General features: G+C 40.9%; 1 protein-coding gene and 1 long non-coding RNA gene across 4 annotated transcripts; one reads left to right on the top strand and one right to left on the bottom strand.

Annotated features, from left to right (window-relative positions):
• Nucleotides 1-3,676: 3,676 nt before the first annotated feature.
• On the bottom strand, nucleotides 3,677-5,029 carry LOC124271879. Its single transcript, XR_006897165.1, has 2 exons — nucleotides 4,998-5,029; nucleotides 3,677-4,856 (listed from the first exon to the last, which is right to left on the bottom strand). It is a non-coding gene; the product is annotated as an uncharacterized LOC124271879 (long non-coding RNA).
• Nucleotides 5,030-8,220: 3,191 nt separating this feature from the next.
• Nucleotides 8,221-22,380, top strand: LOC124271878 (selenocysteine lyase-like). 3 transcript variants are annotated; one of them, XM_046707045.1, is made up of 13 exons: nucleotides 8,221-8,328; nucleotides 9,159-9,268; nucleotides 10,408-10,479; nucleotides 11,098-11,126; nucleotides 12,256-12,412; nucleotides 13,027-13,154; nucleotides 13,628-13,786; nucleotides 14,459-14,565; nucleotides 15,477-15,513; nucleotides 16,340-16,423; nucleotides 16,928-17,027; nucleotides 18,493-18,562; nucleotides 22,117-22,380. In XM_046707045.1, the coding sequence occupies exons 1-13, from the start codon at nucleotides 8,315-8,317 to the stop codon at nucleotides 22,271-22,273; spliced, it is 1,224 nt and encodes a 407-aa protein (XP_046563001.1). In that variant the 5' UTR covers nucleotides 8,221-8,314; the 3' UTR covers nucleotides 22,274-22,380. The 3 variants fall into 3 exon arrangements, with proteins under 3 accessions (XP_046563001.1, XP_046563000.1, XP_046563003.1); XM_046707044.1 differs by lacking the exon at nucleotides 8,221-8,328 and adding an exon at nucleotides 8,357-8,724; XM_046707047.1 differs by lacking the exon at nucleotides 8,221-8,328 and adding an exon at nucleotides 8,358-8,724 and having other exon boundaries at nucleotides 9,132-9,268.
• The last annotated feature ends 2,601 nt before the right edge of the window (nucleotides 22,381-24,981 follow it).

Genomic DNA, 24,981 nt, shown 5'->3' with positions numbered 1-24,981 from the left:
CCAAATGTCCTGAAAATATAGTTGCATGACCAATATGCAATACCTGAGATCTGAACTGTCTGCTACAAAATTCTTAAACTCATCACCCATCAATCCCATAGATTTGGCACATGAAATGAGCTTGTCAAGATCCATGGCGATTACAGTAACAATTTAACACTACCCTATGCTTTACTAAAATATTCACCTTGGTATCAAGAATGTATTACGACCTTGCTGAGCTATCATAATGACCAACTGATCCACAGACAGTTACAGCTTGATCATGGCACAACCTCTCTTCCTTATATCATTCAGTCTCAGTACCCATCTACACAAGTTACACATCACCTCCACACAGACCTTGCATTTACCAGACAGGAGATTCAAACCAAGAACCTTACAAAACCATGTTTCGATTCAAAGTCAAAACAATCATGTGACCAATAAGTTAGTACCCGGATTCTCCACCATAATGTCGCACGCTTGTCCGACCCCGAACAAAAACACGAAATTGTAAACAAAATAAATAAAGTTTATTATGAACAAAACTACTTCATGTAATCAATCTCACTGCTCCCAACAACCACTCACCAACCTAACTACATGTGCACACAATCCACACACGCAAACACTATTCACTGAAGCATTCACATGTACCAAACACAATAAATACATCAAATAAATGTTTCTGAACAGATATACATCCACCATAGCGTGGGCCTGAGTATCCACCATAGCGTGGGCCTGAGTATCCACCATAACGTGGGCCTGAGTATCCACCATAACGTGGGCCTGAGTATCCATCATAACGTGGGCATGAGTATCCACCATAACGTGAGCTTGAGTATCCACCATAACGTGGGCCTGAGTGTCCACCATAACGTGGGCCTGAGTATCCACCATAACGTGGGCCTGAGTATCCACCATAACGTGGGCCTGAGTATCCACCAGCGTGGGCCTGAGTATCCACCATAGCGTGGGCCTGAGTATCCACCATAACGTGGGCATGAGTGTCCACCATAACGTGGGCCTGAGTATCCACCATAGCGTGGGCCTGAGTATCCACCATAGCGTGGGCCTGAGTATCCACCATAACGTGGGCCTGAGTGTCCACCATAGCGTGGGCATGAGTATCCACCATAGCGTGGGCCTGAGTATCCACCATAGCGTGGGCCTGGTATCCACCATAGCGTGGGCCTGAATATCCACCATAGCGTGGGCCTGAGTATCCACCATAGCGTGGGCCTGAGTATCCACCATAGCGTGGGCCTGAGTATCCACCATAGCGTGGGCCTGGTATCCACCATAACGTGGGCCTGAGTATCCACCATAGCGTGGGCCTGAGTATCCACCATAACGTGGGCCTGAGTATCCACCATAACGTGGGCCTGAGTATCCACCATAAGCGTGGGCCTGAGTATCCACCATAACGTGGGCATGAGTGTCCACCATAACGTGGGCCTGAGTATCCACCATAACGTGGGCCTGAGTATCCACCATAGCGTGGGCCTGAGTATCCACCATAACGTGGGCCTGAGTGTCCACCATAACGTGGGCCTGAGTGTCCACCATAACGTGGGCCTGAATATCCACCATAACGTGGGCCTGAGTATCCACCATAACGTGGGCCTGAGTATCCACCATAGCGTGGGCCTGAGTATCCACCATAGCGTGGGCCTGAGTATCCACCATAACGTGGGCATGAGTGTCCACCATAACGTGGGCCTGAGTATCCACCATAACGTGGGCCTGAGTATCCACCATAACGTGGGCCTGAGTATCCACCATAACGTGGGCTTAATAGCCACCATAACGTGGGCTTAATATCCACCATAACGTGGGCTTAATATCCACCATAACGTGGGCATGAGTATCCACCATAACGTGGGCTTAATATCCACCACAAGACTATGAGTTATTTCACGCAGTCAATGTAACAACTTTACCAAAGTCTTTTGGTTACATTGCCGACCCAATGACATCACCATGACATCACAGCTGACGACATTCCACACAGCTGACGTTGCTGACGACGTTCCACACAGCTGACGATGTTGAAAAACGATGTTCCACAGAGCTGACGACGTTGCTGACGTTCCACACAGCTGACGACGTTGCTGATGACGTTCCACACAGCTGACGACGTTCCACACAGCTGACGACCATTCCACACAGCTGACGACGTTGCTGACAACATTCCACACAGCTGACAACCGTTCCACACAGCTGACGACGTTCCCCACACGAACACACATGTAAGCGTAGCTAGGACACAGCTAAATACTTGACGTGCGTCGAATAGCCAACAACTACCCTGCCCCTGATGTTCAACATCAACACTGGAAAAAATAGATACTGGGTGTAGCATCTATTTTAATATGAAATATAACTTCTATGAAAGTTGCAAATTCTGAACGTATATAGCTACAATATCACTATCAGCAGCGTAATTACATTACCAACTGAAATCACCTGCATATTTTGTTAACTCAACATGAAATACTTCTCTGTCACATATCAAATACATACCACACAAAGTGAAAATTACACTCAAAACACAAATGTTCAATAAGTACAAAACACATACTTACGGCTCATAATAGCCCATGCATCCACTTCAAGCAAATATATCATCTGTTTAACACTCCTCTCCAATCACTCTCTCTCAATACACACCAGCACATGTATTCCCCATGCAGCACATGCATCATCCTATTATCAGATGGTGTGTTTGGGCGAACTACTCTTGGAGTGTGTGTGGGCCAACTACTCTTGGAGTGTGTTTGGGCGATTCGCTCTTGGTGATTGTGGCTAAAAAGCTATTTTTGTGACATTAAGCAATATTCCAGCAATATCACGGCAGGGTACACCAGAAATGGGCTTCACCCATTGTACCCATGTGGGGAATCGAACCCGGGTCTTCAGCGTGACGAGCGAACTCTTTTACCCCACCGTAATACTATACTCAGCCTTAAAGTGATTGATATGAATAACCGTGTCAAGAAACATGTTGGTTGGTTGGTTGTTGAACTCCACACTCATCAATATTCCAGCTTTATGGCGGCGGTCTGAAAATAATCTATTCTGGAACAGACAATCCAGTGATCAACAGCATGAGCATTGATCTACGCAACTGGATAAGATGACATGTGTCAACCAAGTCAGCGAGCCTGACCACCCAATCCTGTTAGTCACCTCTAATGACAAGCATGGGTTACTGAAGACCCATTCTAACCCAGCTCTTCACGGGTCAAAGAACATGTAAAAGGCTGGGGATGACGGTTGTGTGTAAAGTAGATTGTGTAAACAGTGTGTGATCAGTATGAGACCTCCACATTGTATAATCTGCACTGCATGTGACAAGTACATTGTGACCTGTACAGTGTGTGATCAGTACTATGTCTGTAAATAATCGAGTCTGGACCAGACAATCCAGTGATCACCAGCATGAGCATCGATCTGCGCAATTGGGAACTGATGACATGTGTCAACCAAGTCAGCGAGCCTGACCACCCGATCCCGTTAGTCGCCTCTTTTGACAAGCATAGTCGCCTTTTGTGGCAAGCATGGGTTGCTGAAGACCTATTCTACCCCGCATCTTCACGGGTCCAAGGTATGATGAGAACACACACACACATCAAACAAGTCTAGAAAGTACCCAAACATGTTTCCATACATTCAATAAAAATTGGAGAAAAATTTGAAAATATTTATTCAAACCAGGTGATAAAATATTTACCTTTTGATTTTGTTCAATCAAAGGCAATGGTATTCATGCATAATCACAGGCCAGGTTGAAGTCATTAAAACATTTTGTGTACATGAAACAGTGTTAGAAATAATAGAAAATACTTTGGTTATATACTGAGTGAAACAAATAAGGGAACACATTAAAGTACAAGTGTTCCATTATTCTTTTCCCAGGTTTCTTCACAAGCTTTGTATTGCACTGTGGGTGAAAATCTGACGGAACACTGCGATGAAGTGGTGTTCCCTTATTTGTTTCCCTCAGTATATTATGAAATAGGGCAATGATATTATTTGATTTTCATTGCCAATCACCTCCCTAACCAACCACCCATCTTACATAAAGTACAATTCCTTAAGGAAATGGAGGATGAGAAGAAGGTTACTGTGAATGTCCCCTTCTCCTTCACATGATGAAGTAACCATATACTCAGGGGTGGATCCAGAGGGGGGGGGGGGGGAGTGATCAGACAGTAGTCACAAAACACAAGTGTGTAATATCAAGGACTGCTGTATAAAGACTATGAAACACATCTAAAAAACAGAAAAGAAATGTTTGTCAAGTAAACGAACAACATGGCATGATAATTATTGTACCTGGAATCTCGGTAGATACAGGTGTATTTCATCTGGAATTCCTGTTAGTTCTCTTTGTTCATGCATTAAAAATCATATCAGGAGGCGTAATTTCTAAATGCAATGTTCTGAACAACCTAATTTTAAGGTAACTCTTAAGACAAATGGACTGATATTTTCAAAGATATGAAGATTACTAGTGATGGTTGCAAGGTCACAACTGATAGTACATTGTGTGTACATAATTGCTAACACCCCTAGCTCCCCAGAACAAAATGGGTGACCCCCTTAAAATCATCATCACCCCCTAGCCATAAATTATGAACGGTCCCTAAATAGGTCCTGTTGATCAATACAAAACAAACATACAGTTGAGACAGATTATTATGTCAAGATCAAAGGTCATTTCACAAACTGTTCAACAATGCATGTAATGTTGTTTTTTGTCACCAACTTTGAGATCGGTGATTGGAAGTCTGCTGCCTATCAACATATCCGTAGATATGATGCTTTATTACACGCTAAATCATACAGTAAATAGAGTCTGTAACCTAGTCTACAAATCAGCCAATTAAAACATATCCGTAGATATGATGCTTTATTACATGCTAAATCTGTAACCTAGTCTAGTAAATATCCGAGATATGATGCTTTATTACATGCTAAATCATACAGTAAATAGAATCTGTAACCTAGTCTACAAATCAGCCAATTAAAACATATCCGTAGATATGATGCTTTATTACACGCTAAATCATACAGTAAATAGAATCTGTAACCTAGTCTACAAATCAGCCAATTAAAACATATCGGTAGGTCATGTAGGTTTTGGAATCTGAAGTGGTGTCCATGTTTTCCCTTGGATATTTAAATACCTTCTATGAATGTTATGTATTATTTTCTCTGGGAATTGGCATAACGAAAGAAATAAAACTGATATTTACAACAAAATTCCCTTTTGTTACTTGCACTTAAAATAAAAATATTCTATATCACATTCATGAAACAAGCAAACAAAAGGACTACGAAACAAGCAAGGCAATAATGAACACTAAGATATATAGTTGCATAATGATAACAGTTACCATGGGAACCAGGTGTTTAAAAAACTTTCCCTGATTCTGTATCAAGCAGCATTCACACATGATGAGATGTTTATTGCTGTAATTGCATTCATCAGTTTGATTTGCTGCATTTTGCAAATGACAGGATGCAGGATGAAAGAGCAAAAAACTCTCCACTTCATCTTATCCACATTAAGGATGTTCACAGGTTTGATTTAGAGTATCCAACGTTTTAAGAGACAATGCAGTAACATCATGGTTTAAGGAATATTGCGGCTCAGCTCTCAGTCACTCCTGTCACAGAATCACACAACCTGTTCTAGGAGTCAATTCCCACCTTGTAAGATACACAATGTCCTTTTGTTGAATATACACCAACTTTTAGTCTGACATTGTTATATGCATGACCCTATTCAGGTGATAGATTGACTTAAAATATGTCGTGGTAAGACTCCCAATACACAGCAGACATCCTTAAGGTAGTGTTATATTTGATAACAATTGAAAATAGACAATCCTTTTCAGTAACAAACAAACACAATAAAAAAAACAAACACAATAAAATAGAATCAACAACAGAAAACAAAATTACAAAACATGATTCTACTGCAAACCACAGTATTAGCAGTAATGCAAAAACTAGCTATGAGGTATTTACTGTCACTGCCAGGGTCCTAGCACTATGTTATATAGGACCGTATCATATAGTGCTACGTCCCTAGCAATGACAGTATAAGCCTATAACTTGATGCTACTGTTCACTTAACTATTCCCTGTGCTACATGTTCATTTGATCTTTATTAAATTCAACTGTTCTCCAAGGTACACTCATTGAGAAACATTAACAGGTTTTAATAAAACACTGCAACAAAACATTAAATACTGACACAGAAAATATGTCAATGAACAATCCTTCTGGTTACCATGGTTACCACACTTTATAGTGATGTACCTAAGTTTTTTGTATGTTCCTAGTTAAATCATTCAATAATTTATTACATGATTAGTATGTACATGATGTATACGTCATGTATATAAGACCGTTTCACTTCTTAACACAATGTCAAAGATTCTTTGTTTTTCGTCAAATTGTTCTATCCAAACACTGTCAATGTCTGCTTTGTCTACAGAATCCATCAGTCATGACAATTTTGGCGTTTATACGTAACCATGGTGACCTTGACATGAAATTCATGAGCCATTCTTTTGCCATGGTTAGTTATTAGTTCTGTTACAGTCAACCATTCATCATCAAATGTTATTTGTTTTTGCTGAGAATTATATGATCCTGAATGTTAATAGATGGGTTGTTACACAGTAATTGAATCATTAAACACTTCTTGATACGTCATGTACATGGCATCCTATGGGGTCGTTTACTTAAAATCTAATATTGTTTGTCACTTCTATAATTTGCTTGAATGATCTTTGGTTTTAGGTGTATTGTTGAGACCCATGACATGTTGCAGCCATTTCTTCTTTTATATGTCAAGTGACTTTAGTGTAACAATTATGGAAGGTCTTGTCAAAGGGTATCTATTCATTCACTTCATTTGCAAAAATTAAGGTTATTTGATTAAAAATGAAGCTGTCCCAGTTCTATGAAATACAACAACTGCTCTCTTCAAGTTCTCCATTCAGTGCCCTTAGTTTCTTTACAGCTGGTGAAATTGCCTCATGATCTGAAATACCTGGTGATTCCAACAATGTCAGCAAAACAGTCATGGCATCGTGGAGATAACTCTTACGCACCTTCATTTTTCCTTTCCTTTTAAAACTGTTCCTGACAACCCAGGCCTTTTGAATTGTTTCTCTTGGAACCTCAAATTCAACACAATTTTCAATGAAGCTTAATGCATACCTAATATCTTCATGAAATTCATTTGACTTATAGTAGAATCTGTGAGCTCGGGGAATGAGAACTCGAGCAAACTCGTAAGGATTAGAAGGCCATTGAGCAGAGTGATATCTTTCCCATGAAATTTTGTGTTGATATGTTGGCTTGCACAAAGACAGAATTTCATTCTTCCACAGGGAACAAGGTTGACACCACTGAGTTGGGTTTGTTTTTGTGGCACTGCAGTTTTCGCTACATTGCTCCAAACCTCTGAAAGATGTTTTCACATGCTTGTGGAGCACTGATATCTTGTGATGGAGACTTATAGCCAAGGCTTTTGTTGCTTCCCGCAGAGCAACATTCAGAGTGAACCAGTCTCGTGTTTGTTGATCGTCAAGCTCCTGGCTGATCAGTTCCTGTCGAGACGTTTGCTGACCCATAATGACAGCCACGAAAAACCTAAGAATAATCAGAAATCAAACTTTTCAAAATGTTCATAACATTAACAACAATATAAATCATTAACTACTGATAGGATTGGAAACAAGATGTAGAGGCAATGCAATATTCTGGAAAAAGGCATGAGAATAAAAACTTTTAACAGATAGTGCCAGTAGTGTACGCTGGTTGACAGTGGCAAGGTATTATTGTTGATACTTATAACTTATGTTTCAATACAGGGTTATGATCAGGTCATAAATTAACCTCATAAATGTGTGTTACAGGAGGAAGTGAAGATAGGTTTGTGATCCAACAGACAATGACGGCATGTCGCTATCAGACTCCCACAACTCGCTTTGATATCTGCCTAGCTAAGATACATAGCGTTCACTGACATGAACATTGAACGCTATGTATCTTAGCTAATATCTGCCCTGCCCACTGACTGATCAAACATCGACAAACTTTAAATTTTCAAATATATCTAGATGGAGTTGAGGATATACCTTATCTACGACCACAGGGAGACTAAATGGAATCTTCCAGGCTAATCTTTCATCGACTCACTGGTTTCCCGTAACAACAAACCGAAAGTACAGAATTCTTCTCAAGACCTCATCTCGTAAGACCAGCTGATGAAGTAAACAAAACAAGCACCTGCTTGGGCATGCGCACACACTTGTAGGTACCAGCTTCCGGGTCAATAATCGTGGGATGTCTATAAACTGGTTCGACTGTTAGTACGCGACGCAAGTTTAGCGCTTATAATTTTCGTAGACAGAAACCCAGTCAAAGGAATGAAGACACAAATGCTCAATTTTTTTTCTGTGCAACGATTAATTTAAATTTTCAAAGGGCGACAAAATCAAAACAAAAATTAAATCTTTTTAGTCTTTTAGTTCTCGGAGATGTTCTGAAAATATATAAAATATGGAATGGGTTATGATACGAAATAGCTATAAGACGAGTAATTGTCGTGGCAGAACATGAGTGGATGTTCTGTTTGTGTTAATGAAAGAATATATATTTAGAAGTGCATGTGTGAAGAGTGAAGTAAACTATGTCAACTACAGCCAGGTGGGTAGTCTATAATAAAATATATAATCATGATAATTGTTGAAAACATTAATCAGAGACAAATCATAATATCACTCTTAAGTAAATATTTCGGTGCACGAGCACATTTATTGGCAACAATTTGAATAGTTTTAGTGTGTGAGTTTGTAAGTCTGTATAGCCTAATCTAGTTTACTGGATGGAAACAAACTTGACTTCACTCATGGGTGTTACAGCAGTGGCTGAAAAGGTTAAAGCCAGCAATTCTTCAAAATGTGAATTTTACTCATTTTTTAAAATAGTGCACTCAATATCCATTCATTACCGGTTGTATAAATCTCTTTGCTGTTTCTTTTAAATGATTATTTTATTCATTCATTCTATTACCTCTAGCAGAGACCATATACTTATATATTCTATGCCTCTAGCACCTTTTCTCTCCGTATATGATGCAGTGTATATCTGGACTACAATGCCACTACTCCCCTGGACCCGGACGTGTTGACAGCTATCACCGACACCCTGCGTGATGCATGGGGAAACCCTTCCAGCTCATACACACAAGGTGGGAATATGATGAGAACATTAGGTGAGGTGAGGTGAAATTGGGTTTAACGTCGTGCTTGAGAATATTTTGCTCATATGACGACATGCATGCGTGTGTATGTGTATGTGTGGCTGCTTGTACTAGCCCATACTTAAGCTGGTTTTATAGTGCTAGCCCACTGAGATACCACACCGCAGTGAAGCATGAATACCCCACTCAGACACATTATACTGACTCCGAGCCGACCAGTCCTTGCTGTACCCATTAATGCCGAGTGCCAGGCAGGGACCAACAAGTACCAAATTTTAACGTCTTTTGGTATGACACGGTCGGGGATCGAACCCGGGACCTTCCGCTTTCCGGGCGGACACTCTAACCACTACACCACGGGGGCGGTCGATGAGAACATGAGTATTTTCAATATACAGCAAACATTACTAATGTTGGAAGAGTGCGCTGGAGTAGTTAGTGATATAGCCTCCACCGACCTATGATTGAGGCTAGTAACGGAGGGGTCGGTCAGGCTCAGTGACTAGACTATGCATGTCATCAATTATTCCAATAGTTAACTGACGCTTGTAGAAAAGCATTAAACCAACAAACTAACTAACCATTAAGCCATTAACTCATTTTGGTAAAGTACTTTGTTTGATGATTCCATATGTCCCTTGCAGTGTGCGAAATAGTTACCAAATTTTGCTACCCAGTCGGGCTAGCTATGCCTGAAAGTTATTAGCCCACAAAATAATTCACTAGCCCAAAATATGAATGTAGAGACTAAGCAAAAGATTGCAAAAATAGATGAAAATAAGATATTGTCGGCATGACATAGGTTTCATCATTAAGCTGCTAATATGATGAGCATTTTTATCAGGCCATAATCTTGTCTGATTTAAAAGTGTATGATAATTTAACAGGTTGGTGAGAGTGGTATTTTTACAAAATAACCCCATGAAAATTCATTAGACAGAATGGCCAGTGACTGTGGAGATTTACTGGCCCTACTGGATTTTTACTAGCCATAGGCTAGTGGGCCAGTGGCTATTTTGCACACTGGTCCCTTGTCATGTAATTGAAGTTTTTCAGTTCACTTTGTTGATCAAATGTGTACATGCTGGAGTATAACTTAAGTTATTCCACAGCTTGTTGTTTTACAGGGAAGAAGGCTAAGGTCATCATAAATGAATCCCGGCAGAATATGGCGTCAATGATTGGCGCAAAACCTTCAGGTTTGTATTCATCTTCAAAGTTTCTGCATCTGTTCACCTTTCTTAGTGACACTTTTTGCATTGGTGCTCTTAGTATCAATCACTGGATCTTCTGATCCAGATTCCAGTATTAACAGACTGATATCATATACAATGACATAGCTTCTATATTGCTGAGTGCATGTTAAACAGCAACAGCAAAATTACAAATAATTTCAGTCAATCAGGTTAAAGTAAAGATTAGCTTCCTGATTACATGATCATCCACAGTTTGTCATCAACTATTTTGGTCTTTCAGTATATTTTGTTGTGCAAACATGATGAAAGGGGACTTTAGCTTGAGAATATGTATGTAAAATTAACTGTGGTAGATGCGAGACTGTGTGTTGCTGTGCCTGGTGAAGTAGAGTTATCCCCCTTGATACAACTTTCCAGTTAACATTGGTTCATGGTCTCTGATTGAAACTGAAACATATGTAGAGCCAAAAATTTCTGATCCTTATTAGAACACCTGCACTGAAAGTGCAGAGACTTGTTTCATAGCAATGTCCATGTCAAAATATGGAAGTCACTATCGCCTTAGCGCTACAATTAAGCTATGTGGAACGAACTCCAGATCTGTTTTACCCTGCTTTACAGATATCATCTTCACGTCAGGAGGGACAGAGGTAAGTTTGAGGATTTATGTATACGTTTGTGAGTGTATCAACACTGCAGTTGGCCAATGGTGTTGAGAATACCAGTCTGCTTGCATATTTATGTTGTCTGTGCAAAGCTTCCTTTAGACCTCTTTTTTAGTATATGAGTGTATTGCCTTCACAGGGGCGGTGGGGTAGCCTAGTGGTTAAAGCATTGGCTCGCCACGCGGAAGACCCGGGTTCGAATCCCCACATGGGTACAATGTGTGAAGCCCATTTCTGGTGTCCCCCGCCGTGATGTTGCTGGAATATTGCTGAAAGCGGCGTAAAACCAAAACTCAGTCAGTCAGCCTTCACAATAGCTGCTAGTTCATCCCGCAGGAGGATGTTGAGATGTTCTAAATGGATTGTGTGGTCAAATTTATTGACTTAAATGTTTGCACGTCTAAGTATTCATGCTCAACATAAGTATTTAGTTTGGTTTGTTGTTTCACGCCGCACTCAGCAATATCCCAGCTATATGACGGCTGTCTGTAAATGATCAAGTCTGGACCAGACAATCCAGTGATCAACATCATGAGCATCGATCTATACAATTAGGATACAATAACTGACTACCTGATCCCCTTAATCGCCTCTTACATACCGCCACACATGCATGTATGTCACTGTGCTAGTGCATTCAGGGGCGTAGCTACCATTATAAATAAAAGCCCAGGCTTACCCATGATTGTTTCTAAACAGGTTTAATCTTAAACCTCATTACCTCCCACTTCACTTCAAACTTTTCAGGAGCGCCTCCGTCGTGTAGTGGTTAGAGTGTCCGCCCAGAGAGCGGAAGGTCGTGGGTTCGATACCCGACCTCGTCATATGGTACTTGTTGGTCCCTGCCTGGCGCTCGGCATTAATGGGTACAACAAGGACTGGTCGGCTCGGAGTCAGTATAATGTGTCTGAGTGAGGTATTCATGCTTCAGTGCGGCATGGTATCTCAGTGGGCTAGCACCATAAAACCAGCTTCAGTCTGGCCTAGTACAAGCAGCCACACATACACATACACACGCATGCACGTCGTCATATGAGCGAAATATTCTCAAGCACGACGTAAAACCCAATTTCACCTCACCTCACCTCACCTCACCTCACCTGACACGTTTCAGGGAAACAACTGGATCCTGGACACTGCTGTGAAGTGTTTCCACGATGACCAGAATGCAGAGAACCACAGGAAGCAGCTGCCACACTTTATCACATCCAACCTAGAACACGACTCCGTAAAGCTTGTACTGGAACACATGGTATCTGCAGGCATTGCAGGTGTGTCCTGTGTATCTATCTATCAGGCTATCTATCTATCTATCTATCTATCTAGCTAGCTATCGTACCTGTATGAATGAGAGCTTGAGAACCACTAATGTTAGGGTGTGACAGTTCCTGGTATTTTGAGTCTCCACACTTGTCAATTTGTGTTATTGTGTGTTGTTACAACAAAGACATAATAGTGTTCATTCATTTCTGTTATGATTAAAATCTTAGGTACTATGACCGTTAGATGTTTCTATTCTGAAGAATCTATAGTGAGTGAGTGAGTGAGTTTAGTTTTATGCAGCACTCAGCAATATTCCAGCTATATGGCGGCTGTCTGTAAATAATCGAGTCTGGACCAGACAATCCAGTGATCAACAGAATGGACATCGAACTACGCAATTGGGGCAGCGAGCCTGACCACCCAATCCGGTTAGTCGCCTCTTTGACAAGCATGGGTTACTGAAGATCAATTCTAACCCAGATCTTCACTGGTTGAAGAATCAATAAATGGAAGTGTTGATGAACTGATGAGAAAGTTGACAGCTCAGGTGTGGTATGGTTGTTAGGTTTGGCAGGTGAAATATTCTTCTGAAGTTCTATTTCAGTTTATTCCTGTATTATAGAGTGTACCGTTGTGGCTGCCTCCAAACTGAGTGGGCGAGTTGAAGTCGAGGATGTGCTGAGAGCAGTCCGCCCAAATACCATCATGGTGACAGTGATGCTGGCCAACAACGAGACAGGTGTTATACAGGTGAGTCAGTGATAGTGACCAATAATGGGACAGATGTTATACAGGTGAGTCAGTGATAGTGACCAATAATGGGACAGATGTTATACAGGTGAGTCAGTGATAGTGACCAATAATGGGACAGATGTTATACAGGTGAGTCAGTGATAGTGACAGGTGGGTTATACAGGTGAGTCAGCCATGTTGGCCAGCAATGAGACAGGTGTTATACAGGTAAGTTAGTCATGTTTTCCAGCAATGAGACAAGTGTTATACAGGTGAGTCAGTCATATTTGCCAGTAACGAGGCAGGTGCTGTACAGGTGAGTGGAGGATCTTTTGAGTGCAGTTCACTCCAACACCATTATTGCAGTGTCTGTCATTTCACCAACAATGAGATACAGGTGAGATGTGTCCATGATTATGTCTCCAATACACATAATCTTCTTGCAATATTATCATAACAGCTAGTCACTACATCTCACTGTTTCATTGCAGCCAGTCTCCAAAATATGTTCTCGAGTGCGGAGCCTGAAACGCCATCCAGGTGAGACCCCCAAGATCCTCCTCCATACTGATGCTGCACAGGCTATTGGCAAGGTCAAGGTTGATGTCAGTGACATTCCTGTGGACTACCTTACTATTGTAGGACATAAGGTAACCATGACAACCTGTAATAGCATCTTATTGTTGTTGAACATAATGTATATGATTGTAATATATTTAGAAGACAACTTTAGGTTTTGTCGGTATTTGAGTGCTGTTGATCAGTGTGCACTCGATTTTCATTCTTATCTATCCAGATAGTATAGAATCTAAGTTGCCTGTGAGGCACTGAAAGGTTAAATAATAACATTATTTTCACATCCTACCAGGTACCCATTAAGTGCCTGTTTCAAAAGTCACTTGCCCACGGCAGAAAATGCTTTAGAAAAGTGTTTTAGTGTGGTGCAAAGACCTAAGTCCTAGACACTCTTAGTAGTCGAGAGGGCGGCGGGGTAGCCTAGTGGTTAAGGCGTTCGCTCGTCATGCCGAAAACCCGGGTTCGATTCCCCACATGGGCACAATGTGTTAAGTCCATTTCTGTTGTCCCCCGCCGTGATATTGCTGGAATATTGCTAAAAGCGGCGTAAAACAAAACTCACTCACTCCCTCAGGAGTCGAGATCACTAGACTTGGAAATTGTTACATCTAAGGTAGCTTCCTGGTAAGGATGGTTTTACTGTGTAGCTAGATCGTAAGGGAGCTTTGAGGAAATGGCAGTGAAGGGGTTGTTGATTGAATTATTTATGCATACTTCTAGTTTGACACAATGTTACATTCCAACAGTTCTATGCTCCAAGAGTTGGCGCCATATATGTACGTGATCTAGACAAGGGGACACCACTCTACCCTTTGTTATTTGGTGGAGGACAGGAGAGGAATTTCAGACCAGGGTGAGTACAATTCATAGACTGTCTGAATGTTCCCCTAGTCTAATGATCATTAATTCTTAAACCCTGCTATTTGCCAAAAATACAATTATGAATTTTCTGCACATTCTGCATGAATACAATTATGCATTTTCTGCACAGCTAGCAGTCAAGCTGGTCTAGCAACCTGACTGTTGTCATCGTTAATGAGTTAGTGAGTGAGTTGCATTTTACTGTTTTGAACAATATTCCAGTTCAACTTTTGTCATCTGAGTGAGTGAGTAAGTGACAGAGAAGCATTTTACAGCTTCAAACTATATCCCTGTTTTACTGTTGTCATCTTTAATGAGTGAGTGAGTGAGTTGCATTTTACTGTTTTGAACAATATTCCAGTTAAACTTTTGTCATCTGAGTGAGTGAATGAGTGAGTGATTTGGGTTTAACAGTGTGAACAATATTCCAGTTATATCAGGATGTGTCTGCGTGATGTTCGAGGAAAGCCTGAAGTGGTGCAAGCTACAGACGTTTACAGCTCTGTTAAAACCCTCAAGCCTGTGTTTAGGTCCTTACAAACCTAGAAACAAATCATGGGTTACTGAGAGTCAAAGTCACGATCAGGTTTCTTAGGCGCACCCTCTTCCATAACCTAGCCTCACATCCATATGTTTTTACATTTCATTGCATGTAACTACATATTTATGACATAATACAAAGTTAAAATCATAAAATGTTGAGTTTTATTCAAGGTAAATGTCTGTGAAATATTTTTCTTTCTTTTGGTACATTTTCACTGATATTATAATTAAGCAATGATTGATTATTGGCTCCTATTATGGTTAAAGGAATTTTCAGGACTAGTACAGAAAACATGAAAAGCTTAAGTTGGTGAAATGTGCATTACACAGGTATAATTCTGTTTTATTATATCATTTTAGGACAGAAAATGCTGGTATGATTGCTGGGCTTGGAAAGGTAATAGATAGACACTTTGAGTCCTGATTGCCATAATGCAGGTGTGGCTGTTGTAATTCGTTATGTATGCATTTCTTTGTCCTGTGAAGGGATTTGAACCACAGACCTTAATTTTGACCCCCTGTCAGACACCTTGATCCACATGACCAAAGAGGCTAACTATATCTGCAAGTTGGGGGAGATCAGAATGTCATTTTAGGAATGACTTAGGACACCTAAGGGGAGCAACTCTGCACGGTACAGTGAGATTCAGCTCCTCAGAAAACTGGAACACCCATGTCAGATTGTGATATCATCTATTGTTCATGACATCAAGAAATGATATTTTCCTAAGAACAGTTGATTAGCATGCATCATGCTGCTGTCATCTTTTTTGGAAACTCTGACATATTTGTTTTTCTTACTTGTGTTTCTTAAAATAATAATACAATATAATTCGTAAAATGATGGTAAAATATATCGGGTGTAATTTCCTTTAACGTTGTTGATTATCTGTTCATGCTAAAAAAATAAAATCCTTATGTTTGTAATGGCTAAATATGTAAACTTACAAGAAATTTTTTTTAGATTGTTTTTTGCCCCATATACACTTCATAAATTGCCAAAAGTAAAATACTTTTAGTATTTAGAAGGAGTATTACTTTGACTTTACTATTACTTTATTTCCCTCCTGCCTTTAGGTTTTCTGAGGATAAAAACCTGTAAAACAATAAATAAAATTGGTCTGGCCTAATTATAAAACTAACGAATCATTTTACAAAAACTTAACGAATTATATCCTATATAGCAGTGTTAATTTATGTTATTCTTTCTTCTTTCAATTTAGGCAGCAGAACTAGTGGTGAGGAATCTTGACGCCTTTGAGAAACACCTGAAGGAGGTCAGAGATTACCTGGAGGAGGAGTTAGTGGTATGTGAGGAGAGTAACTTTTTAGTGGTATGCAACTTAACATCTGGAAGTAATATCCTTTTATATTGAGTAAATATATTAAACTTGTTCATTTCGACTGTTGCCTGGAGACAAAATCAGGGTATATTGAATGATTCACTGTCTGGTTTCTAGTGGTATGCAACTTAACAGCAGTAAGGATTGCCTTTTTCTTATTAAACTATGTAATGTGTTTTAGGACTGGCTTAAAACGCCAGCTATTGGAAATATTATTGATTTATAACAATTATCAGTATCAGATCACCAGCTGTTATGTATCAGAAGTCATGACAATTTGGACAAATGGTTAGAATTTGTCTCATGAAACGATTAGCATCACAATTGACAGTGCTGAAATTTCCTGTCATACAAAATCCCATTTCAGGGTTTTGTTAGTTCAACTTGACAAATAACAGCTTGAATGGTTAGTTTTTTTATCTTTTGAAATGGTCAACATCCCAAGTGTACATGAAACATATTTTCCAGAGAGAATTTGGAGATATGATTCACATCAATGGTAAATTCAAGACAAGTGAGAGACTGCCGAATACTTGCAACTTTTCCTTCAAAGGTCAAGGACTTGAAGGTGAGATGTACATACTGCTGGGATACCACTGACTAACATTCATGTATCCAAAGGGAGGCTACTGGAGTGCACCCCACCGACCACGCCACCCTTTTGAAATGAACTTATTATTTATTCATTATGTTTCAAAAGTGATTGGGTAGTGTCAACATACATGTTTCAACTCTTAGTCACTTTATTACAGTGTTTTCAATATTTAGGGGCGGTGGGTAGCCCAGCAGTTAAAGCGTTTGCTTGTCATGCCGAGGGCCGGGGTTCAATTACCTACATTGGTGCAATGTGTGGAGCCCATTTCTGGTGTCCCCCACTGTGATATTGCTGGAATATTGTTTTGAGCTGCGTAAAACCAACTCATTCACTCACTCACTTCAATATTTAGTTTAACACTGATTGCTGCCAACTTGTATGTCAGCTTCTGATCCCAGAATACACAGCACTTCAAAATATATATCTGTGTGCATAAATAATACAGCTTTATTGTAGGTTTGGGCTGTGGGTACACATGGCTTGTCATATCCAATTTGTCAAGTATCCACTTGGCTTCAGATACTCGTGTGTTCAAGGCAGTGACAGAAATATATCCTCTCTCCAACATAAATAACATGCCCAAGGTCAGGGAAAAGGTAGCGGGTAATATATCACTCTTTAATTTGTTTAAATTGCTCCCCCATAAATCTTTGACGACCATTTTATTGGCAAGTTGCAAATTGGTAGTAAAGGGAAGTAACTCTTGTATGCTTCCATGTGTAATTTAGTGTCCACTCGTTGCTTTCTGTAACCTCCTCGCTATTTGGCTTGTCCCAGAATATAACACGAGTTGGTCACGAATGTTTGGTGTCAACCTAAAATTACAGTGATGATTGCATAGCAAATGTAACCCTATAAATACTTTAATAATGACATCTAAAGGTCATAAGACTTGTATTTGGATTTAAAGACACAAAAAGTGTATTTTTATTTGGATTTAACAAACATGAGCAATTTCACAGGGCCGGATACAGCTTTTTTGAGAAAGGGGGGAGTGCACGCTATTGAGAAAGGAGGGGTGCAAACTTCATTTACACGAGAGTTTCAATGGTCATTGAATCAACTTTCAGGACAATGGGGAGGGGTGTGGGGTGTGGTGGGGTGCGCGCACGCACGCACGCACGCACGCACACACGCACACACACTGGATCCGCCTATGTTTCACAAGGTGATTTAGACCTAAGATGTCTCTCATGGCAGTACAACACAGGGAGTGGTGTGCATAGGTTGTTCAGATACTGATAACTGTTATGTTAAACATTCAAGTGGTCAGAAATTCCATTTATACAAAGCAGATGTCACATGAGTGTGCACATGTGACTCAATCAGGTGTCAAGGTAGGTGTGCAGACCAGGTGTCCTGGCATGACTGTGTCTGACATGCTGATATGTCAAGAGTTATCTGTCCTTACCACCAGGTTACACTTTTTGTGTTGAAGGTCACAAGGTGCTGAACAAGGCCGAGCATGTTCAGGCAAGTGTTGGGGCAGCGTGCCACTCTCAGAACAGGCAAGTATGACGTGGCTTGCAGCTGTGTCACCATTGAATTTAATTGGTAGTTGCTATTGTAATCAGAGCCATGTTGGTGGCTATTAATGTTCTGCAGCCAACAGGAAGATGTATTGTGATTCCACACTGGCAAATATCCCAGCCAATTTATGATGTCTACCTGTAAATAAACAGGTCCAAACCAAAGATTAATATTATGAGCAATGCAACAGTTGTGGGGATTACCATGACACACAATCATCCATGTGACAGATATTGTCCACCTGATCCACAGACTAGCCTCGTACCATTGTTGCTGGGTGTGTCCACAGGTTGTAAAGAAGACCTACAAACTCCCTGTGTTCATCCTTGATAAGCTAACTAGCTGTCTCCTGCTCCTTTGTCAGGCAAAAGACCAGGCTAGCTATTCTCGAAACGTTCGTAGCCCTACGAACTTCTTAAGCCCATTCTTAACACATTGGCAACGATCAAAGTTAAGAATTCTTAGAGCTACGAACGTTTCGAGAATAAGGGCCCAGGTTCGATTCCCACATGGGTGCAATGTGTGAAGCCTATTTCTGGTGTCCCCGGCTGTGATATAGCTAGAATATTCCTAGAATCAGGGTAAAATTAAACTCACTTTGTACCCATTTGGGGAGTCAGGTCCTCCGAATGTTTAGCATGAGCAATACAGTGCTGTACATAATGTACCTGCATACCGTAACTCCTTTAATAAAGGTGAGCCGATACACAAAACGAAAATTAAACAGTTCCTGCAACTTCATTATTTCGGTAAATCCCTGAATGAAACACTTCCTCAGGTACATGTCCTAAATATGTATGTATTGAGAGAGAAGACTGTAGTCGACAAGATATTTATATTTGAGCACAGTCCCCTTCTCCTGAATCTTACTTTATTAAATCACGGGTGAAATGAAGTGTCTCCCCACCTTTCTCTCAAGAGTGTGCACCCCCCTTTCACAAAGAGCTATATCCGCCCCTGAATTAAATTTGAGGCTAGCGATATAGCGATATAGCGAGACAGCGGAGCACCATGGCACTGAAATTGTTTGGCTGACTGTGGGCTACCCTCTAACCAATTTTAGTAATATTTCTTTAATAATCAAGATACATGCTTTATCAATTAGCACCCTGTGAGCTTTTGTTTTTGTACTGTTTGTACTACTTAATCTCTCCTGCTTATTGATTCGTCACGATTCGCCCCTTTCCGTAACCTCCAAGAAGAGTGGGCCACGACTGCTGCTTTATACTATTGGCTTCATGGCCGTGCTATTTGTTGTTCTTACTCCCCCTCTCGCCTTACCCAGTCATGTCGCACCTGTCATTCAATTATAGGCTGTTGATAATGTTAACCTCAGGTTTGTCACAACATACTTAGTAACTATGTATGTACACACCACTTGGCTGTGGTCACTTCTAGCTAGAAGGGGCGGTGGGGTAGCCTAGTGGTCAAAGCGTTGGCTCGTCACGCCGAAGACCCGGGTTCGAATCCCCACATGGGTACAATGTGTTAAGCCCATTTCTGGTGTCCCCCGCCGTGATGTTGCTGGAATATTGCTAAACGCGGCGTAAAACCAAACTCAGTCAGTCAGTCTAGCTAGAAAACGGTGGAAGAATCAACACAGAAACGTCGCTGTATGCCATAAACAATAAGTTTTTTATCCATAAAGTCGTATACTTTATTATTGACTCACGAACCTCTAGAAAGCCGATCAAACAATTAGCTCAAGTCACGATCATTGAAGACTGTTTGAATGTAATGTCCCATGACTTCACGTTTGTACACTATCTGCAATATGCAGAGTCACAGGCATACTTGTGATTAAGCATAAGATGCAAAAAGAATCCTGCCTGAACAATGAAATACATGCCCTGAATGAGGGTCCAATCAAGACTGATCTCACTACGAGGTAAAACAATGCCTGCCATACTGTCACATTCCTCGAGTAACAATATAAGCATATGATAAACAGTTGGCCTGGATTGGTTGCTGCTTTGAATAGATATATAATCAGTTTCACATTCTCTCACAATGCGTGGTGAATATGGATAATTTCGTGCCACCTTGAAGAATATTTTTTACAATACTGCAATTATTGCCTACTCGCTGTATGTTCATCATGCGTGTAAACGATACTTGTATCTGGAAGGCGTGTTGTGGGGGACTAACCAGATAGTGGTCAGTTAACTCTTTTTGTCTTTGATCACTTTGAATAGTTTCATTAATACTTTGATCACTTTGAATAGTTTCATTAATACTCAACCCGTGAAGGTCCGGGTTAGAATGAACCTTCAGTAACCCATGCTTGTCGTAAGAGGCGACCAACGGCATCGGGTGGTCAGACTCGCTGGCTTGTTTGGCACATGTCATCGGTTCCCAATTGCGGAGATCGATGCTCATGCTGTTGATCACTGGATTGTCTGGTCCAGACTCGATTATTTACAGACCGCCGCCATATAGCTGTAATATTGCTGAGTGCGGCGTAAAACTAAACTCACTCACTCATTAATACTCAGTAACCAATCAAAGAGCCAACCACTTATAACCTCAATGTTAAATTTAATGAAATGAAAGACTGATTATTGTTTATTGAAATATATTATAAAAATACGCAATGAATCCTGTAATGTAGTGTCTGGATCTGTCCTGTATCTCTTGGTTCGTCTACTCAGAGTTGTTTTGGAATGAATCACGTGTTAGCTTTTGAAAGTGTGTCACAGTCTCTGAAACCTGAGTTTGTTTATCAGCACCAAGGTCGGTTGTGCATGTCTAGACGCTGTTATGAAGGCGTTGTATCACTCCCAGGCTTTTAATCTTGTAATTAGGGGGTCATGGGATAGATTTGTGTGATAAACTTGAGTTGGGAACGTTGTTTCAGTGACCCGATATGTCATGACATAACAGCGCAGGTTAGTTCGAATAGCGGTCTTGTCTTCACTATGTATTTCCCGACCGTTTCTATCCTCCATTTCCTGAGGATGCAGAAGAGATTAGGGACCTGCAATTTTTTTTTTTCAAAAACGAAGCAAAATGTTCCTGCGTCGACTGTCTGCGAGGTTCAAAATATGAACGTGAATCGAACACTGGGTATGTCAGATGTTGTGGGAAATAACGATATGGCTGATTAACGCCGCCCAAAGATTTTGTTGCTGGAACTTGGACGGAAAATAAAGGTTGTATTAAACAGTAAACCAGGGCCCCTTCCCCGCCCAACATTAAATGCCATCCCCGAGCCCCCAACTTTCTGCATTCATTAGGAGTTGTGTGGGGACGGCATGGTTTAAACGCTAGTTCGCCGAGTGGTTGAAGCGCTCGTTCGCCTCGCCAAAGACCTGGGTTTGGTTCGTTAGTGCGAAGGCGATTTCTGGTGTTCTTAGCCTGTTCCGATTTCTGATATTGCCTAAAGCGACGGTGTGGTAGAACCCAGCACGGCACCGATCTATTGGTATTCAGTGTTCCTTAATTGCTACGAAATATATCCGACATCTGTTGATGCATCAAGGCTAATAGACAATTACTATTCATGAAATGATTATATCTTGTTATATTCCAGAGCCTCTCCTATCCTTTTGGCCATTGGTATTCCCGAAGACATTGCCAGAAATGCTTTACGCTTCTCTGTCGGGAGGGAGACATCGAAAAACGACATTGACATCGCTGTCCGTGATCTCAAGAAATGTCACGACGAATTATCAAAGGAATCTAACTGATGAAAAGGTTTTGAAAATGGGATCTATTTACATGATCGGTGTATTGCCATATTTACAGATACTGCTTCTTTCTCATGTACAGGGTAATAAATATATTTTCAAATAAACTTTGTTGTCTTCTTTCAAAAATGTCTGATGGAGATCGTTCCCATGGCAACACATTAGCAATTGTCCAGACTGCATGCATCAGGATCCTTTTAACGGGTTACAATGAGGTGGCACCGTGTTCTGGCCACAGTTGGGGCGGTGGGGTAGCCTAGTGCTTAAAGCGTTCGCTCGTCACGCCGAAGACCCGGGTTCGATTCCCCACATGGGTACAATGTGAAGCCCATTTCTGGTGTCCCCCATCGCGATATTGCTAAAAGCGGCGTGAAACTAAACTCGCTCGCCCACTCCTTGCCACAGCGAGTCGCAGAGTTTGGATGGTTTGGACTCTCAGAATTTCTAAGGGGCTTCAGTCCTTCCCTTCACTAAAGCACATGTTCGCCTAACACTGAATGGGTACCCGATAGGACGAGAAGGTAAAGTGAGACTTTTAACCTCAGCGCAGCACAGCATACTCAGGGAACCAAGCCGATATTAAAGTTGAGAAGGTAACTGGTGAGCTTTAACCTTCTAGCACCTCTGAAACAGCTTGTATGGTCCCCAGAGAGCTGAGAATGAAGATCCAAACTACACTAAACCATTGTCCGAGCTAAATTGATGTCCTTGAATTTCTTCATTGAGCACGTTGAACTTCTTCGGGTTCCACATAGGGCTCTGATGGTTTTGACACCCACCCGCAGCCCCTATTGATTTCTTAATAGATTTGATGATTTGGCTGTTTTTAATCAGCTACGTTTATGTTTTCAAATTCGCGGTTCGCATATATTTATATCAGCTATAAGCTCTAGAAATATCTAACTGTGAAATCGTTAACGGGAAAGGTTTTAAGGGTTACACGTTGACCTATCGGCAGTGTAGGAAAGATGTAGAAAATCTACCCTGTCCACAGGACTGGCAGGTCAAATTTTTTACCAGCCCTGCCAAAATCTAGCCTGTCCTCCAAATATAAATAAAACACCTTCGGCAGTAAATATTCAAAAAGGTTATAATCATTATATATATGTCATTGGTTTGCTAAAATTGACCCGACGTGAGGACGGACTAGATATTTTTTTACCACAAAATTCATCCGTCTCGGACGTTGGGACGGGCTATCTTTCCTACACTGCTATCGGTCATATATTGGATTACCGGTGACGGATTGATGGGCAGGTAACTTATTGTTATGCGTCTATGAGGTCAAGGATGTCATAAGGTTACGTTGACCTTCTATAGGGTCACCTTGACCCCATGTTTGAAATAGAACAAACCAGTCTCAATCTGTCTGTAATCAGTTGAACCAAAAAACATATATGGCGGAGATAAATATAATGATCTCTTTGTGTTTTTTTCAGTCCACTTCAGCATGATAACGTCCTTGAAGTAGAAAATTTAGACTGAAGGAGGAGCACCATGTCAAACCGGCCTGGTTCCCTAGGTATGCTGCGCTGCAGCGAAGCCTCAGCGCAGCATGCCCAGGAAACCAGGCTGGTTTGTAATTTTTTTAAATCCTTACACTGCACATGTTGAGAAGCCAAGGGTGGGTGATTTGTGATCGCCAGAACCACAAACAGGCCCTCGTGTCTTTGCGAGGATTAAAGATTTTTAATTTTTTTTTTTTTTAAATTGAGATGACCCCCGACTCCAAATGCTTCCCAGCATAAATCACGATTTACTGTACTGTAAAATCTTTAATCCTCTCAAAGACATGCGGGCCTGTGGAACCACAATAATGGGTCAAGGTTTATCGAAATGCTAGACCTGGATATACAGCGTCATATTATAAGATCCTACAAGACAGCAGTTGTTGTTTCCGTTTGCGTGCACTGTTGGGTATACAATATCAGTTGGCTAGCACTTTCAAACCGGTAGCGTCCCGACCTAACTAACGCGCGCTCTTACAAGCACCTAGACTAACGCTCAGTCTCTGAATGTATATAATTTTGATAGTAACACACAAACCCATATAAATTGAACAGGAGCCCCAGGGAGACCAGAGATTCAGAACCTGAGGAAATCTTGACTTGCTTCATTTAGGGCTTATCATTGCAGGGAGGGAAAATTTAGAAAATTCTCCCGCGACACTCATTACATATATGGGGAATGACATAATGAGTGTAGCGGGAGAATTTTCTAAAAAATCCATTTCTTCACCGGTTTCGTTCCAATTTGAAATATACGTTATTCATGACATAAAAAAAAATATATAGGGTTGCCAAAATTTAGATTTTTATCCCCCGCAACGCGTTTTGCGGGGGGTATTAAAATGGACTCCGTCCGTCCGTCCGTCCGTCCGTCCGTGCACATTTGTCTTTTCCGGAGCAGAACTCTAAAAGCATTCAATATTTCTTCACCAAACTTGGCACATACATTGATCTGGTGGTGTACTGGTGCCTTTTGGCAGTTTTGGAATTCTGAATAAAATATTTTTGGCGTTTCCATGGCAACAAGTTCGACTTAGACTGAAATTGGTGGTAGTGCTCTTTTCCGGAGCAGAACTCTAAAACCGTTCACTATTTCTTCACCAAACTTGGCACATAGATTTGTCTGGTGGAGTACTGGTGCCTTTTGGTAGTTTTGGAATTCTGATTAAAATATTTTTGGCGTTTCCATGGCAACAACTT

This window comes from Haliotis rubra, unplaced genomic scaffold (genome assembly GCF_003918875.1).
Source record: "Haliotis rubra isolate DU_JTF1 unplaced genomic scaffold, ASM391887v1 Scf164, whole genome shotgun sequence".
In the NCBI taxonomy this organism is placed as follows: domain Eukaryota; kingdom Metazoa; phylum Mollusca; class Gastropoda; order Lepetellida; family Haliotidae; genus Haliotis; species Haliotis rubra.
This window is presented reverse-complemented; position numbering and strand designations above follow the sequence as displayed.

What these genes read in the sequence shown, in the direction of transcription:
- LOC124271878 (XM_046707044.1), top strand. An exon ending in GGTATCTGCAGGCATTGCAG is followed by an intron (nt 12,413 to 13,026) that starts GTGTGTCCTGTG and finishes CCTGTATTATAG; the next exon opens with AGTGTACCGTTGTGGCTGCC. An exon ending in ACGAGACAGGTGTTATACAG is followed by an intron (nt 13,155 to 13,627) that starts GTGAGTCAGTGA and finishes GTTTCATTGCAG; the next exon opens with CCAGTCTCCAAAATATGTTC.